This window comes from Odocoileus virginianus, chromosome 30 (assembly GCF_023699985.2).
Source record: "Odocoileus virginianus isolate 20LAN1187 ecotype Illinois chromosome 30, Ovbor_1.2, whole genome shotgun sequence".
Classification (NCBI taxonomy): Eukaryota; Metazoa; Chordata; class Mammalia; order Artiodactyla; family Cervidae; genus Odocoileus; species Odocoileus virginianus.
The window spans coordinates 31,902,337-31,918,505 of NC_069703.1; the positions used below are offsets into that span (position 1 = coordinate 31,902,337).

General features: G+C 51.4%; 1 protein-coding gene across 3 annotated transcripts in view; it reads left to right on the forward strand.

Annotated features, from left to right (window-relative positions):
• VWA5B1 (von Willebrand factor A domain containing 5B1) overlaps positions 1 to 16,169 on the forward strand; it is a 58,630-nt gene that overhangs the window by 12,781 nt on the left and 29,680 nt on the right. For all 3 annotated transcript variants that reach the window (XM_020899199.2, XM_070458828.1, XM_020899200.2), the window contains exons 5-10: positions 2,241 to 2,386; positions 3,310 to 3,441; positions 4,022 to 4,146; positions 7,755 to 7,931; positions 12,521 to 12,631; positions 15,075 to 15,277. In XM_020899199.2, the coding sequence (XP_020754858.2) occupies positions 2,241 to 2,386; positions 3,310 to 3,441; positions 4,022 to 4,146; positions 7,755 to 7,931; positions 12,521 to 12,631; positions 15,075 to 15,277 (894 nt within the window). The remainder of the gene's footprint in view (positions 1 to 2,240; positions 2,387 to 3,309; positions 3,442 to 4,021; positions 4,147 to 7,754; positions 7,932 to 12,520; positions 12,632 to 15,074; positions 15,278 to 16,169) is intronic.

Sequence of the window (16,169 nt, forward strand, 5' to 3'; positions counted from 1 at the left end):
GCACAGACAGAAACATTCCTATAGGTGGAAACAGCAAGGGGCAAAGGCCCCAAGGCAGCAAGGACGGGGCCCCAGAGAGGAAGTGGCCTGAGATGAGGCTGCAGAGATACAGGGCACCCTGTGGCCCTGGCCAACTCTGGCTTTCTCCCCAGAGCAATAAGGACCCATTAACAAGGGTTTTCAGCAGGGTCGGGTAGGACATTCCAGGAGAGTTTCTCTGTACTCTCCCCGGGGGTGGGGAGGAGGGAAAAGGGGGTCACAGCCTGGGGCACCTGTAGCTGAAATCAGGGATCCTCCTTTCTCCCCACCTGTGGACCCAGGGGGACCAGCGTTTCCTCCACAGGGAGAGAGGATGCCAGGTTTAAGAGGCCTGCTGCATATGGGAGGTGTCTTTTGATGCATCTTATCATTTGGTCTCCCCTGTTGGCTCAGTGGTAAAGAATCCGCCTGCCAATGCAGGAAACGTGGGTTCAATCCCTGGGTCAGGAAGATCCCCTGGAGGAGGAAATGGCAACCCGCTCCAGTATTCTTGCCTGGGAAATCCCATGGACAGAAGAGCCTGGCGTGCTGCAGTCCATGGGGTCGCAAAGAGTCAGACACGACTGAAAGACTGAACTGAACTGAGGCAACATCTGAGGCCTAATCTGAATGAAGGGAGCAAACCATGGAAATCATCTGGAGGAAGAACATTCTGAGCAGGGAGTAGAGTGGGCAGGAAGTGCAAAGGCCCTGAGGCAGTGCCAGGCTTGGTGTGTTTGAAGAGCAGCAGGAAGGCTCGTATGAACACAGCAAATGGGAGAGGAAGGCTGGAATCAGACCATGGAGGGCCTCGAAATCTAGAGTGAGGACACTTGTTGGCACAGCAGAGAAGCTGGTGGCACCAGCCAGTCTCAGGCCAGTGAACACCAGCCTTGTGTCATCTTTGTAAACGCTGCCAGAGTGCATTTGTAAATGCAAAATACTTCGTAAATGCAAGCCTGGTACATCTGAGAGGCAAGACCTAGCAGAGCTGGGGACATTCAGACCTCAGTGAGTCAAGGAACAAGAGACTTGGGAGGAGTGCCCAGTTCCCCTGAGGTGGCCCTGATAAATTTTTGATTCCTGCCCATTCCAGCAGGGAAGAGTAAACAGAGACACCCTTGGGACTGCAGGGGATGCAAACACCTGCCTGCATCAAATTCCGATGAAAAAGTGGCTTAGACAGAGGGACATGAGAAAAAATAAGAAAAATAGACCATACCAAACGTTAGTGAGGATGAAGAGAGAAACTCTCATTCACTGCTGGGGCCCAGTGAACATTGGCCAGCCACGTTGCAAAGCAATCTGGCGACACTTGATGTGTGCCCTTGGACCCAGGGATCCCAGATAAATCCTTCCAAAGGCCCAAAAAGGGAATGCAGATGAGGATCTTCATGGGGGTGGCCTGCGGATGGAGGGATGTGGAGGCAGGAAGAAACCAGGACAATATAACAGAGGCCCTCAGGAAGCACCATTGTTATTGCTGTTTAGTCGCTAAGTCAACCCCGTGGGCTGTAGCCTGCCACACTCTTGTGTCCATGGGATTTCCCAGGCAAGAATACTAGAGCAGGTTGCCATCTCCTCCTTCAGGGCATGCTCCCCACCCAGGGATCGAACCGAGTCTCCTGTGTCAGCAGGCGAATCCTTTGCCGATGAGCCACCAGGGGAACAAGCTGAACCACAGCAGCAGCAAAGAAGGTTTTCAGGCCTTTAAAACGCAGTGCTGGGTGAAAAAAGGGAAGCAGCTGAATGAGATTCCTAACACAATGCCATCTTTTCAACCAAATGTCATGATGTCTCTTACAACGCCATGTGCATTTTTAGAACACAAAGCAAAAACCTCAGGGGGCAAGGCTGTGGAGGGGAGGGAAATAGAGCGGGATGAGGGACGGGTGAGGGACAGACAGAGGGCCAGCCACAGCGAGCGGGCAGCAGATGACGCTTTGCTGAGCACTCACGGGAGAAAGCTGTGCCGTTATGATCCCTATTCAACGAGAAAACCAGGACTCAGAGGAGCAGTGGTTCAGGCAAGGGTCCCCAGCTCCCAGAGACAGAGCAGGGAGTCCTGATGTGATGCGACGTTACACAAACCGTCCCACGGCCGAGTCCGAGAGACTGGGTGAGGATGTACGCTCTGCCAAGTGCGCGTGTGGGAACTGAAGCCAGTGCTCCCATCTTGCTGAGTCTCCTCCCCCGCCCCCCTCCCCCGGCCCCCTTCCCAGCAGAGACAAGCACTGCTTTGGCAGCCGGGCCCTGGACTCCTGGAACAGACTATGCCTGTCGACTCTCCTGGACACCGACGTGTCCAACCCCATGGAATACGAGTTCAACTTCCAGCTGGAGATTCGTGGGCCCTGCCTGCTCGCAGGTGAGCGGAGCTGCCTAGACCCTGATGGGGCTGGAAAGAAGATTCGAGGTCCCGGGGTGGGGAGAGGAAGGGAGGGAGAGAAAGTTGGCCGGCCCAAGCAGACAACAGCCTGTGGCCAACCTACAGCAAAACAGGACTCTTTCCCGAGGACAGATTTTAAGACTGTGCCCACCAACCACCTCCCCCCCCAATGGCTTCCCTGGGGAAATGTCCACAAGGGCCTAGCAGTCCAAAGTCCGAGGTTGGAGGTCCAAGGCCCTCTCCAGGAGGCCACAGCCACAAAGATGTTTCTCCGGCCCTCCCCTGGGGTGGGGGTGAGGGGTCCTCCTCCTCAGTGGGGTAACTTTCCAAATCCAGCCACCTAGATCCCACCCCAGAGCTTCTGATGATGACACTGGTCTGGGATAAGAGCCTCGGACACCGGAAACATTGCAAAGCTCCCAGTGATTCTAACAGGAGCCAGAGTCAGGCACCACTGTTCTGATGGTCCCTGTCCCCCTCCCAGTCAAGGCTTTAAAAGAATGTGGTTTCGGTCCATGAGTGTTCTCCCAGAGCATGCCGACATCCCAACACGAGAGTGCATTGATGGAGTGCACATCCCAACACATGAGGTGTTGATGGAGGGCCGTCTGATGGAGTGGGGAGCTCCTTTTGTCTCTGTCCCCTAAGAGGAAGCCACCCCTTTAACCCCCACTGGGTCCCGGGGTCAGAGCAGGAGGGGCTATCCGACGGTGTCTCGATAAACTCCCATTTTGCAGACGGGGAAACTGAGAAGGGCTGTCCACAGTTTTGCACAGCAGCAGGTCAGGAGCCCCTGACGGGGCTGGAGTGGCAGTCATGTCCGGCCTGGGTCTCCAGGCCCCCCACCAAGCCCCTCTCTCCCTGGGGGCCCCTGCACCTGTCCCCCCTTTCTCGCCACTCAGGGGTAGAGAGTCCCACCCACGAGATCCGAGCTGACGCCGCCCCGTCCGCAAGCTCGGCCGAGAGCGTCATCGTCACCCTGGCCAACAGGCACACCTTCGACCGGCCCGTGGAGATCCTCATCCACCCCAGCGGTACTGTGCCCCCGGCGGGGCCCCCGGGGCTGCCGGTGGGAGGGAGGAGGCGCTGATCCCAGGGCACACAGACAGCTGCCACCCCCGCCGCCCCGTGGCCAGGGAGAGAGCAGGCTACGTGGCAGAGGAGAGGAGGCCAACAACTTGCTTCCATGTAAACGTGGCTCTAGTTGGCAGAGTTGAGTGTCTCCTGCCCCATTTCAGTTCCTGAGGCCCCACTGTCTCATCCACCCATTGGTGCACTTTGCTCTCAGGTCAGCTGAACACCTAAGCTTAGTGAGACCCCAACAGTTCTGAACCCCCAGGGAGCAACTCTTATCTCTTTAAGAATTCATAGACTGTCGAGATGCAAAAAGATCAGAGCCTAGGATCACTCCCATTTTACAGATGGGTAAAGTCGAGTCACGCATTCTCCTGCCTCCCAGCTCAGGAGTCTTTTCATGGCCCCTCATGCCTCAAATGGCCAGGGATCCCATCCCCCTCTTCCAACTGGGAGTCCTCCCCAGAGTGAAGATCCACCCCTCCACCAAGGTCCCCAGCATTACCCTCACGCTTCGCCAGTGCTGTCTCGTCTCTGCAGAGCCCCACATGCCACATGTCCTGATGGAGAAAGGGGACATGACCCTGGGGGAGTTCGACCAGCACCTGAAGGGAAGAGCAGATTTCATCAAAGGGATGAAGAAGGACAGCAGTGCAGAGAGAAAGGTGAGGGTGACTGAGAAACGTCAGCGGTGGCAGAACTGGGGTGGCTCTGGGCACTGGGCCTCGCTGGACCAGTGAGAAGCCTGAGCCCAGGGGTGGGGTGGGGGGACTCGCCTGAGGCCACACAGCAAGCTGATGATCCCGCCTCCTGAGAGGTCACCTGCTCCTAGTGCCATCCAGGTGCCTGAAAGTATGAAAGTGAAAGTCGCTCAGTCTCTTGATTTGCCTTCCTCTGGGATCATTGCTTGCTATTAGGTAAAGAATAAAGGCAGAGCCGGGGAAGCCAGGGAAACCCTCTCCCTCTGCCCGCCCCTACCCCATGAAGTTAATGGATAAGGGGGTCCTCAGCAGGGGCTGGCGGTGGGGAAGGGGGTGAGAGCATGCTGAGCCTCAGCCGCAAGCCACCCCCGCAGTCTCCCTCCTGCTGAGGTCACTGCGCAGCGCCCTGGGTCCTGAGTGTCAAGGTAGGCTCAAGAATCAGGGCACACTGCTTTTTATCATCTCCCTTTTTAGATGAGAAAACTGCGGCTTAGCACCCACAATAACGGGTGAGCTGGGAAAAGGGAGTTGGCGTTCATGATACTGAGGCTAAGGACTTTGCCCCGCTCATGTGGGGCGGTTGCGCTGAATTTAAGGGCCCCTCTGGCCCCTGCCAGCCTGATGGGCAGAGGACAGTGAAGAGGAACAGACAGGAATGCAGAGAAAACCTACAGCTGATATCCTTCCCTTTGGTAGAGCTCCCACCCGAAGGCCCCTGCTTGGCGGGAGGTGGGGGAGACGGTGAAGGGAAGGAATAGATGGCTCAGGGCCCACCTCTACCTTGGAGACCCTGCTGGAAACATCTGCCCTCCCAGAGGTGAGTCAGTTGGGAGAAGAGGCTGGAGCCGGGTTCTCAAGAGTAGGGGTGGCAATGCCGGGGTGCCACTGGGCTCCGAGAACCACACAGTGCAGGCAGGGGGAGTCGGCGGTGAGCCTTCCTGCCTGCCTGCCTGCCAAGCCTTAAATCAATTAGCTCTGGGACCGCCGGAGCAAATGAGAATTAATTTGCCACCTTGGGTTGGTTATGCAAATACCCTGTAGTCTCATGAGCTTCAGGGATGACAGCCATCAACCGGCAGCTGCTAAGAAATGATGAGTTTATTGTAATTGGATAATGGCAGCTCAAGGAGACAGCAGAGAATCCTGAGCCCGAGGCTCCCACCCCGACCCTCCAAGAGGCAAAAATCAGGCTCCTGTCGCTGATGTGGCCATTGCTGCCTCGGGCTCTGTCATCTAGAGAGCCCTGTCGGGCAGTAGGCTTTTGGCGAAGGACCTCCCTGTGGGAGGGAGGACCTGATCCCTCACCAGGGAGGAGGGGAGCACCCAGAGGCATCAGTCGGGAAGGGCTGGGTGGGCTGAGCTGTCAAAAACTGTGACTTAACAAAGTGGGGGCAAATGACACCGAGGGAGACACAGATGGAAATGCAGAGAGAAGCAGAGACAAAAGAGAGACAGACTGGAAAAAAATGATGTACACAGGTCAGTAGCAGACAGAAAAGCCTACAGAGATTCATCTTCTCGTTTATTCATTCAACAAACAATAAGTGCCCAGCAGGCATCAGGCTCTGTTCTAGGCACGGGAAGACTGAAAATGTCACATCCTTTCCTCCTGGTGCTTACGTTCTAGCACAGAGAAACAGACAAGAAGCAAGCATATGAGCAAGATCAGTCGAGCAAGGGCTAGGGACTGTGAAAGACCTAAAACAGAATGATAGGATAATGAGTGATGAGTCCTGGGAGCTGTTTTGCCAAGTGTTTAGAGGAAGCTTATCTCAGGATGAGACCCAGTGGATTGTGAAACCCTGGAAAAATGTGCAAAGAACTGGAGGCAGAATAATGGTGATGTGCTTGGAAGACAGAAATGTGCCGCCTGTGGCCTGAGGTGTGGGGCAAACACGAGGTGGCCAGGTAGGCAGGGGTCAACTCATAAGGGGCTTCATGAGACCTGGCACGGGCATGAGAGGATACTGTCGCTTAAGCAAGAGAATAACAAGAATGATCGCACCGCCTGCTCTGTATACAATAGCCCACAGGGAGAGAAAAGGAGAGGAAAGAGGCCGGGAAGGGGCTATTGCACAGGTCCAGGCAAAGGTCCTGAAAAAAGAAAGTGAAGTGAAAGTATTAGTCACTCAGTCATGTCTGACTCTATGCAGCCTCATGGACTGTAGCCTGCCAGGCTCCTCTGTCCATGGGATTTCCCAGCAAGAGTACTGGAGTGGGTTACCATTCCCTTCTCCAGGGGATCTTCCCGACCCAGGAATTGGACCCAAGTCTCCTGGATTGCAGGTGGATTCTTTACCATCTGAGCCACCAGGAAAACCCAACTTGGGTGTTTCCAGTGGGGACAGAGAAAAGGACACGTTCAGAAGGTATTTGAGCTACAGAGCTGGCGGTCCTCTCCTGAGGGAGTAGATATCGATAGGATGCGGAAGAGGGAGGAGTCAAGGATGACTGCTGGGTCTTTGCTTTAAACACCTGGGCGGATGGTGATGTCACCTAATGAACTGAGAAAGGGACCCAGGCAGACTGAGAAATAGAGAGAGACATGTACACACAGCGACAGTCAGAGACAGAGAAAGATGGGGTGGTGAGACAGGGTGCCAGTGAGGATGGAGAAAAAGAGATTGGGTGCAGAGATGACTGCAAGAGTCAAAGGCAGTTCAGTAGCAGCAGGAGAAGGCCAGCTAAGAGCATCCATGAAAAGATACAGAATTGTGGCGGTGTCCTTCTTTTAATGTTTCCTGAGCCCATCTTTATTCCTAGCTCCATGTGGAGCCCTGGAGATGCAAGAGACTCAAGCAGGGTCTGCCTTCAAGTAGCCCCCAAACTAGAGGGGAGACAGATGAGCAAGGAAACTCGCAGTGTGAGAAACACCTGGGTCCCACGGCAAGTAGCGAGAGTGGCGATGGTTGCTGTTTGGCAGCAGTTGCCCTGCTGGGCGGCGCCCACACGAGCTGCCTTTAGTCCATACGGCTCGGTGAGGTATGTGCTCTTGTCCTCGTTCCATGGGCAAGGGAACTAGGTAATTAAGTCCATGTAAGATGGGGGCAGGATTTCCAAAGAGGTGAAGCTTGACGCGTGAGTAGGAAGCTTATCAGTGGGAGAGAACCGGTGAACCAGAGAAGCCCAGTTCACAGCCCAGGTGAGCCCGAGAGTGGCTCATCCCTGCGTGTGGAAGGGAAGAAACCACCACTCAGCTAGGGGCCTGCACGCATGCCAGGGCCTTCCCATCTGCAGGCCAGCCCAGTTCATCCTCAGAACCACCCTGAGAAACGGGCCTTATTTGTCCCATTTTCCGAAGAAGAAACAAACCCTGAGGAGGGACTGACCCAGCATCACACGGCTGGACAGTGACAGCTGAGATTCAAGCCCAGGTCTTCTGCCTCCAAGTCCCTGTTGCTGCTGCAACCTGTGAACATCTAGCAGAGGAGCCAGGAACCTGGAAGTCTTACACGCAGAGGATGAGTGGGGTCTGATCAACTTGGGGAGTGCTGGGGGCCACCAGGGCGAGCCCCCAGGAGTAGCTCTGGGCCCCTTGAATGCTCAAGTGAGAGTTTTCCTTTCTCCTCCAGACAGAAATCATCCGGAAACGCCTCCACAAGGACATCCCCCACCATTCCGTCATCATGCTCAACTTCTGCCCCGACCTCCAATCAGTCCAGCCGAACCTGAGGAAGACCCGTGGGGAGTTTATCTTCCTCATCGACAGGAGTGGCAGTATGAATGGGACCAACATCCAATGCGTCAAGGTACATTTACGAGGACCCCACCCCCAGGATCTAGGGTTCCAGGGTAACCAGCTTCTCAGCACTTTCTCCTTCAACACCTGAGCCGCTTCCTTAGGTGACTATCTCTGGCTAAGAGACATGATGAGCGATTGTTTTTGTATCAGTTTAGACAGAGATCTGAGCCACTTCCTTAAGTGACTATCTCTGGCTAAGAGACATGATGAGCAATTTTTTTTTTTTTTTGGGGCTATCAGTTTAGACAGAGATCTCTCTGCTCGGTGATATGAGCAGATGTTAACTGTTGTCCATTTTCAGGGGATGAAGTCATCAGTAGCTTCCCTTGGAATTCTCCACAGCTCTGTTGTGTGCCTGCTCTGGCTAAAACACCTCACTAAGGACTCAGTGGAGAAACAGAGAAGAGAGGAAGGAAATTAGCACTTGCTGAGGACCTGCTATGAGTCAGACTCTGTGCAGCCACTTAATGCACAGCTTGGTGTTTAATCCAGATAGTCCTCCTGTGAGGTTGGTCCAGCTGTCACTTTTTCCAAATGGGAAAACCCATCCTGAGAGTTTCAGTAAAGTACCCAAGGTTATGGTCTGAAATTAAACCCCTATCTGTCTGTCTGTTTCTACCATGTGACATCAGAGACTCATTAGATATGGCCTCTGCCATCAAGGAATGTGTCGAATCCAGTGAAATGATTTGGTTCATCTTTTCTTTTTTTCAAATGCCTAATATGTGCAAAGCTCGATGCTTGGACATCCAGAAAGAGTGAAAGTGTTAATTGCTCAGTCATGTCCAGCTCTTTGCGACCTCATGAACTGTAGCTCATCAGGCTCCTCTGTCCATGGAATTGTTCAGGCAAGAATACCAGAGTGGGTAACCATTCCCTTCTCCAGGGAATCTTCCTGACCCAAGGATCGAACCCAGGTCTCCTGCATTGCAGGCAGATTCTTTACTGTCTGGAAAGAGGGCAGGCTGTAAATACAGTTCTGCCCTCGAGGAGCTCACAATGGGGAATTCCCTGGTGGTCCAGTGGTTGGGACTCGGTCCTTTCACTGCCGAGGGTGTGGGTTTCAATCCCCTGTTGGAGAACAAAGATCCTACACACCATGTGGTGTGGCCAAATAAAACAAAAAACCACGAAGCTCAGAGTCACGTGAGGCTTGTAGCCCTGGTAACCGAGCACTCCTGGGAGCGTGGTCTTGATGCTTTGGAGTGCAGGTGAAAGAAGAATAGAACCCTCCCTCTGCACATCCAGAAGCAGTCTGTCTCCTTCAGATCACTCACCTCAATTATGGAATTATCCAACTCTTCCTTGTATTTTCAGTTGTGCAGCTGTCTTCCTCCTCCTCTGGAATTATTCCCTTATTGAGGGGAAATGGCAGATCTTCCTCATCTCTCTCTCACCTTGGGGTCTAGCTCTGTGTTCATGCATTAAGAGCCCTCAGTTGCCATTTATTGAACTGGGTAAAGGATTACAGTCCAAGAGAGCAAGGCATGAGGGGCCAAGGAGAGGACTCTGCTGTCGCCTGAAATTGTATCCCTCTCCCAGTTGTCCTTGGAGCAAACTCTTGTTTCCAGGGCAACAGGATCAGCAGGGAGGGATGGAGTTAAGTAGGACCCATGATGTCAACTGTGTCCTCAGCCTTGCTATGACTGGGCAAGTATGAGCAAGTATGAGCAAGTATGACTTGCATACTTGCTCTTAACGTATGACAGAGCAGTCATATATCAGATCCAAGTTCCTGTCTGAGGCCTCTTGACACTCGGGTGCAGGACTGGTTAGCACCTTTTCCCCAGTCCTACCCAACATCAAAAGCAAGCAGCAAGATGGGGAGCTGTCCACAGGGCTAGAGTGCTGAAGCACGCTGCAGGCCTGTGTGGCCCTGTGTATTCCATTCCACAACTGTACCAATTTGTAAGACATCTCTTCAGTTACTCTAGAGTATCATGGGATCATATACCTAAAACATCTCTTAGAGAGCATTTAATCCCCTTTCCTCGCCATTTTCCAAGTAAAGAAACTGAGGTCGCAGAAGGCTAAATGTTCTTCCCAACATCACAGAGCTGGTGCTTGAACCTGAGCTTTCTGTATCTTGATTCAGTGCTCATTTTCCTTACATTGCTGGCAGGGAATTATACAGACTCTTCCACTAAGAAAAGCTCTCTTCTCTGATTGTTATTCTTGCTGCATAGCTCTGTGGGAAAAGCAATGCCTGGGTTGCAGGGTCAGTTCTGCCACAGACTTACTATGTTACTTTGGACAAGTTGATTCTCAACTCTGGGTGTCATTTATTCTTTCTGTAAGATGAGAAGGGAGGACTTATTCAGGGAGGGCAAGCATATGTCACACATCATTCCACTCCCCTCTCCCAAGCCCAGACAGACAGCAATAACTGACCATTATGTCTAATGGTTTATGATGTCCATCTTCTTTGTGAATTGTACCTTTTATCATTGAAAAATATTCATCTCTGTTTCATTTCAAAATAAAAATATAATTGACCATGACATTTTTTTCAATGCTGAGCCTGGTCTCAATCTATATATCCTTCTCAGCTTGGTGTCCCAGGCAGTTACTACCAGTTCAATGGAGTTTGTTGATGAGTGGAAATCCAGTTCCTGAATTAAAGACCTATTTTCAGAATTCCCTGACAATAGCTTTCTCTACCTCTGATTCGTGTCTCAGTCCCTTTCCCCTTGGAGTCGCTCATGCTTTCTTTTCCAGTTCAGCTCAGGGAGCTCAAGGTCATTCTTTCACAAATGGCTTTGTGTTGGCACAACCCATTCTGCTAAATGTGCCCCTTTTAGAAAAAGTCACAGAAATTACTCAAGCCACAGGTCCCTTTCCCCATTGACAATGAGGCCTTTGAGGGGTTGCTTAAGTCATTAGGTGGCCCATTAGGTTGAAGTTTTAGGAAAAGCTAGGCTTCAGGATATAAGAGAGAATAGAAATCTAAACAGTCCCGCCAAAGGGCAAGGTTCAGCCAATTTAATTTCCTGCAGCTGGTCTCCTTCTTCAGCTACCAATTGCTGCCAAAAACGGGGCTTTAAAAATCGTGATAGGTGTGAGCAGAGACCATCTGTATGGATCGGCAGAGCCTCCTGCTAGCAGCAACACACATTAGCAGCTAATGAAAAAATAAACAGAGATTGACTTCTTTTGCAGAAAAACAAAACGTATTAAGACAAGTCATAAAAGGAGATGGACAGAACATTGATGTTAATATTTACAAAGCGGGGTGGGCGAGGTGCTGCAGGGTTGTGGATTCTAAAGACCATATGGCGTGGAAGTTGCCGGGATCTACTTGCAACTGTTTCCTTCTAGATTTTGGAGCATGACAGTTTGTTTCTGTGAAGCTTTGCCGAGATCCCTGGGATGCCATCAATAAACTCTCTGAGGGTGGGGAAAAGCCCCTCATTCCCGAGTTCTGTGCCAAAGCAGAGCCAACGTGACTAAAGATCTCGGCGCTAGGCTTCGAGAGCCTCAGCCCTGTTCTTAGGCTTTATGATCCAGTGCAGTTCCTCAGTTTCCTTATCTGTAAAATAGAGGTGTTTTTATTAATACGTATTTCATACGGTAGGTAATAATAACCATTTACTGAATATTTTACTGTGTGCCTTGCTGAAGTTCAGAAAAATGACATAGCTAACCCAAGGTCAAGTTAGTAAAAGTGAGATTGAAACCCAGATATGTTTAACTTCAAAGTGTGTCTTCTTAACCACTCTGCTATAATGTATATTGTAGAGACGAAAGAGATAAAGCGCTTAGCACATAGTGACTGCTTGACATTGATCATTGCATTGTGTCATCAGCATCAACGCCATCGTTTTCCCACTTGTCATCTCCACCTTCTCTCTGCGTCATTATTTTTTTTAGAAAATACCTTGATGAAGGTCTCCTGGTGTTGCCTAGTCAGATCGGTTCAGACCCTTTAATGTTCACAGGCTTGGAGTCAGAGTGACACATTTGAGTCCTGGCTCCACTAATTTACAATCTGGATGCTCACAAACAAGTCACTCCACCTCTCTGTGCCTCAGTTTTCTCTTAAATAAAATGAGAATAATATTGTGCCTGCCTCAAAGAGTTAGCGTGAAGATTATGTGAGATAATGCATGTAAAGTACATTCTGGGCATTGAACAGATACGAGCTAAAGAGACTCCTCCTAAGAAATGTATCCTAGTTCATGATAGTGGGGGGGTTTCTGATACAAAAGGCCCTGGATGAGAGCCACACAGAGGCCTGCTCCATCACCAGCGAGACCAGGCCATGTGTCTCCCTTAGATGTCAATTTTCTTTTGGCAGAAGGGAATGCATACTTCCGGCTCTCCTTACCGCTCAGGGTCAGTAGGAGGTGAAACGGAACTGGCAAACTCTAATAGAATGACTTTGAGAAATCAGACTTGCTACACGGATGAGGAGTTTTATGATGATGGCTCTGGCCCAGCCTCTGGTCAGCATCAGTGAATTTCTTGCTCTGGGGGAGGACGCGATGTCGGGTGCAGGCAGAGGGCGAAAGTTTCCCTTGGAGGCTGCCTCTGTGCTGTGATGACCAAGGGAAGAACGCCTTCTGGAATCCTAAAAGTTCCTTCCTTCCCTATTAGGACGCCATGCTGGTGGCTCTTAAGAGCCTCATGCCAACCTGCCTCTTCAACGTCATTGGGTTTGGATCCACGTTTAAAACCCTCTTCCCTTCCAGTCAGACCTACAGTGAGGTAAGGAGGGGGCGTGGTTGGGACCAAGAGGGCTTGGGTGGTGAGGAGCAGAGGCAAGCGAGGGAGAGGAGAGAGGAGGCGACCTCAAGGCCCGGCCTCACGGGACCCTAACCCTGACCCCGCGTAGAGCCTCGCTGGCGATGCCAGGAGCAGAGAACCGCAGGGCCTAACCCTGACCCCGCGTAGAGCCTCGCTGGCGATGCCAGGAGCAGAGAACCGCAGGGCCTAACCCTGACCCCGCGTAGAGCCTCGCTGGTGATGCCAGGAGCAGAGAACCGCAGGGCCTAACCCTGACCCCGCGTAGAGCCTTGTTGGCGATGCCAGGAGCAGAGAACCGCAGGGCCTAACCCTGACCCCGTGTAGAGCCTCGCTGGCGATGCCAGGAGCAGAGAACCGCAGGGCCTAACCCTGACCCCGCGTAGAGCCTCGCTGGTGATGCCAGGAGCAGAGAACCGCAGGGCCTAACCCTGACCCCGTGTAGAGCCTCGCTGGCGATGCCAGGAGCAGAGAACCGCAGGGCCTAACCCTGACCCCGTGTAGAGCCTCGCTGGCGATGCCAGGAGCAGAGAACCGCAGGGGAGGCTCTCCCCTTGCAGGCCATCTGCTGACTCCCCCCTCCCCAAGATAAGGAACACGTGGGGTGAAGGATGGGTGTGCTCAGGGAGGGAGCAGAGGGAAGACGGAGGGAGCGGGCACCTTAGGCCTCCCACCCACTGAAGCCTCCCTCTCGTCAGAATGATGGACTCGGGCAAGGTTGAGGGAAGGTGTGAAGAGCAAGGGGCAGAGGAGAGAATAGGTGGGCGAGGGGGCTGGGAATGGCGCTCCACACAGCTCCACACAGCCAGCACTCACCATGTGTTAACTTACCACTGCCCTTCCTTTGTTCCTCTTTAAACATATAAACATCCCTGGAAAAGGTAGCACATCAGATCCTGATTGCTCAGCACAGAGGAGGTTTCCTTTTCTGATGAATGAGGCAGGAGGTGTGGTGGAAAGACCACTAGTCTAGAAGTCTTTCCAAACCACAAGGTACAGTTTGGAACAAGAAGACCTCGGCCCCAGCAGGATGTTCAGAATGGGAGCATCCTAGGGGATTCCCTCCTGGCCTGGTGGTTAGATTCTGCATTTTCAGGCCCCATCCCAGGGAAGAAGGAACAGAAGGATGGAGGGATGGATGAAAGAAGGGGAAAGGAGGGAAGAAATGAAGGGAGGGAGGGAAAGAGAAAGAGGGGGAGAAGGTGTAGGAAAGGAGAAAAGAGGGACATCGGAACTCCTTTTCAACTAAAAATAACTTCTTTATGGGTTTCTTCAGTACAGAAATAATATATATTGATTGTCCCATGATTTTTAAATCTAGATAGTCGAAAAGAAAAATTTGAAAATCTCCCATCATTAGTCAGAAAAAAGAGAAAAAAAAAAACACTATTAAGAGCTTAGTATAAATCCCTTCTTGTTCTAAGCACTTGCACACATTTTCAATAAAGATAGGATTAAACCTCCCTTACTGTCTGTGTAACCTATTTTTCTAACAAAACAGCATATCCTGAGCATATGTCCATGCCAGTAAGTATTAATCTGCAACATAATTTCAATAGTTGCCTAGCATCCCACTACACAGATAGACTGTGACTTATTTAACTAAACCCCTACAGTTGAGCATTTAAGTTGTTCCCATTTTTTTTTTCTATTTAGTTATCTTTGCAGCAAAGGCTTTGCATCCATCCTTAATGATTCCCTTGGGATAAATTTCTAGTCTTGCTTGTTCAAAGGGTACATATACATTTGAGGACTTTTGATATATTCCATCATTCCAAGTGTGCATGTTGGAAGAGCTGCTTCCTGAGTCAGGATCAGGAGGGCACATGACATCCAGCAGGAATCTGTCCTTGCTCAGTGACATCCATCCAATGCCAGGAACTCTTGCCTAACTGGGTCTCACAGTACTGGTCCACAAGGGCAGAAATCTGAAGCCCAGATGAGGGAAATGGTTTCCTCAAAGTATCCTAGGCATTTAGTGCCACAGTCGAGCCAGGACTCAAGTCTTAAGATTTCTAGACTACTGGTCTTTCCACCACACCTCCTGCCTCACTCATCAGACAAGGAAACCTCCTCTGTGCTGAGCAATCAAGATCTGACGTGCTATCTTTTCCAGGGATGTTTATATTTTTAAAGAGGAACAAAGAAAGGGCAACAGTGAGTTAATACATCATGAGTGGTAGCATCTGCGACATTGGTAGATGGTATTATTAGGGAGCTCACACCAGAAAACAACCACCTATTCTCCCTGCACATGGGGCAGAGATGAAACCGGGAAGAGGAGTCAACTCCAGTGAGGCTGAACTAAAATTCAGGGAAACAGAGGACTCATCCTCCTGGTGCTGGGCATCTCCATGCCATGTGACAACCTGGGGACGACCTCCCTACCCTTGGCCTTTCTCTGTAGGAGAACTTGGCCATGGCCTGTGATAACATCCAGAAAATGCGAGCTGACATGGGTGGCACCAACATCCTCTCCCCGCTCAAGTGGGTCATCCGGCAGCCAGCGCTCCGAGGCTACCCGAGGCTTCTCTTCCTGATCACGGATGGTGCCGTCAACAACACCGGGAAGGTGCTGGAGCTGGTGCGAAACCATGCCTTCTCCACCAGGTGGGCACAGGCTGAAGGCCTAGGGCTTGGTTTTTCTGGGCTGCCCTGGACTGAGGATGCCAGGCCTGGGGTAACGTGGAAAATGCCAGAAGGAAAAGCGAGGACCCACAACTCCTCCAGAGCTTTGCTTCCAGGGTGGTGTCCAGTTCAGTTCAGTTCAGTCGCTCAGTTGTGTCTGACTCTTTGTGACCCCATGGACTGCAGCACACCAGGCCTCCCTGTCCATCACCAACTCCCGGAGTTTATTCAAACTTATGTCCATGGAGTCAGTGATGCCATCCAACCATCTCATCCTCTGTCATCCCCTTCTCTCCCACCTTCAATCTTTCCTAGCATCAAGGTCTTTCTAAAGAGTCAGTTCTTTGCATCAGGTGACCAAAGAACTGGAGTTTCAGCTTCAACATCAGTCCTTCCAATGAATATTCAGGACTGATTTACTTTATGATGGACTAGTTGGATCTCCTTGCAGTCCAAGGGACTCTCAAGAGTCTTCTCCAACACCACAATTCAAAAGCATCAATTCTTCAGTGCTCAGCTTTCTTTATAGACCAACTCTCACATCCATACATGACCACTGGAAAAACCATAGTGTGGACTAGACAGACCTTCATTGGTGGTGTGCCTGACTTCAAAGTTTGCCTTTTCCCCACAACAGTTCAGGAAGGATAAGATGCTCACGACCTTGCATCCAGGTCCCAAAGAGCAGCCTCAGCAGAGGGAGCTCTTCCTGCTTTGGCTCTCCACTGGGGTGGGAGGTGATGAGTTGTCCATATGTGAATGAGTGTCCATGGATGCCCCTCTTCCTTCTCCCTCACCCTCTACCTAAAGAACAGGGCCAGCTCTGAGATAGCTCATGATCTGTCCCTTTCCTATCAGGGGACAAAATGGCAGA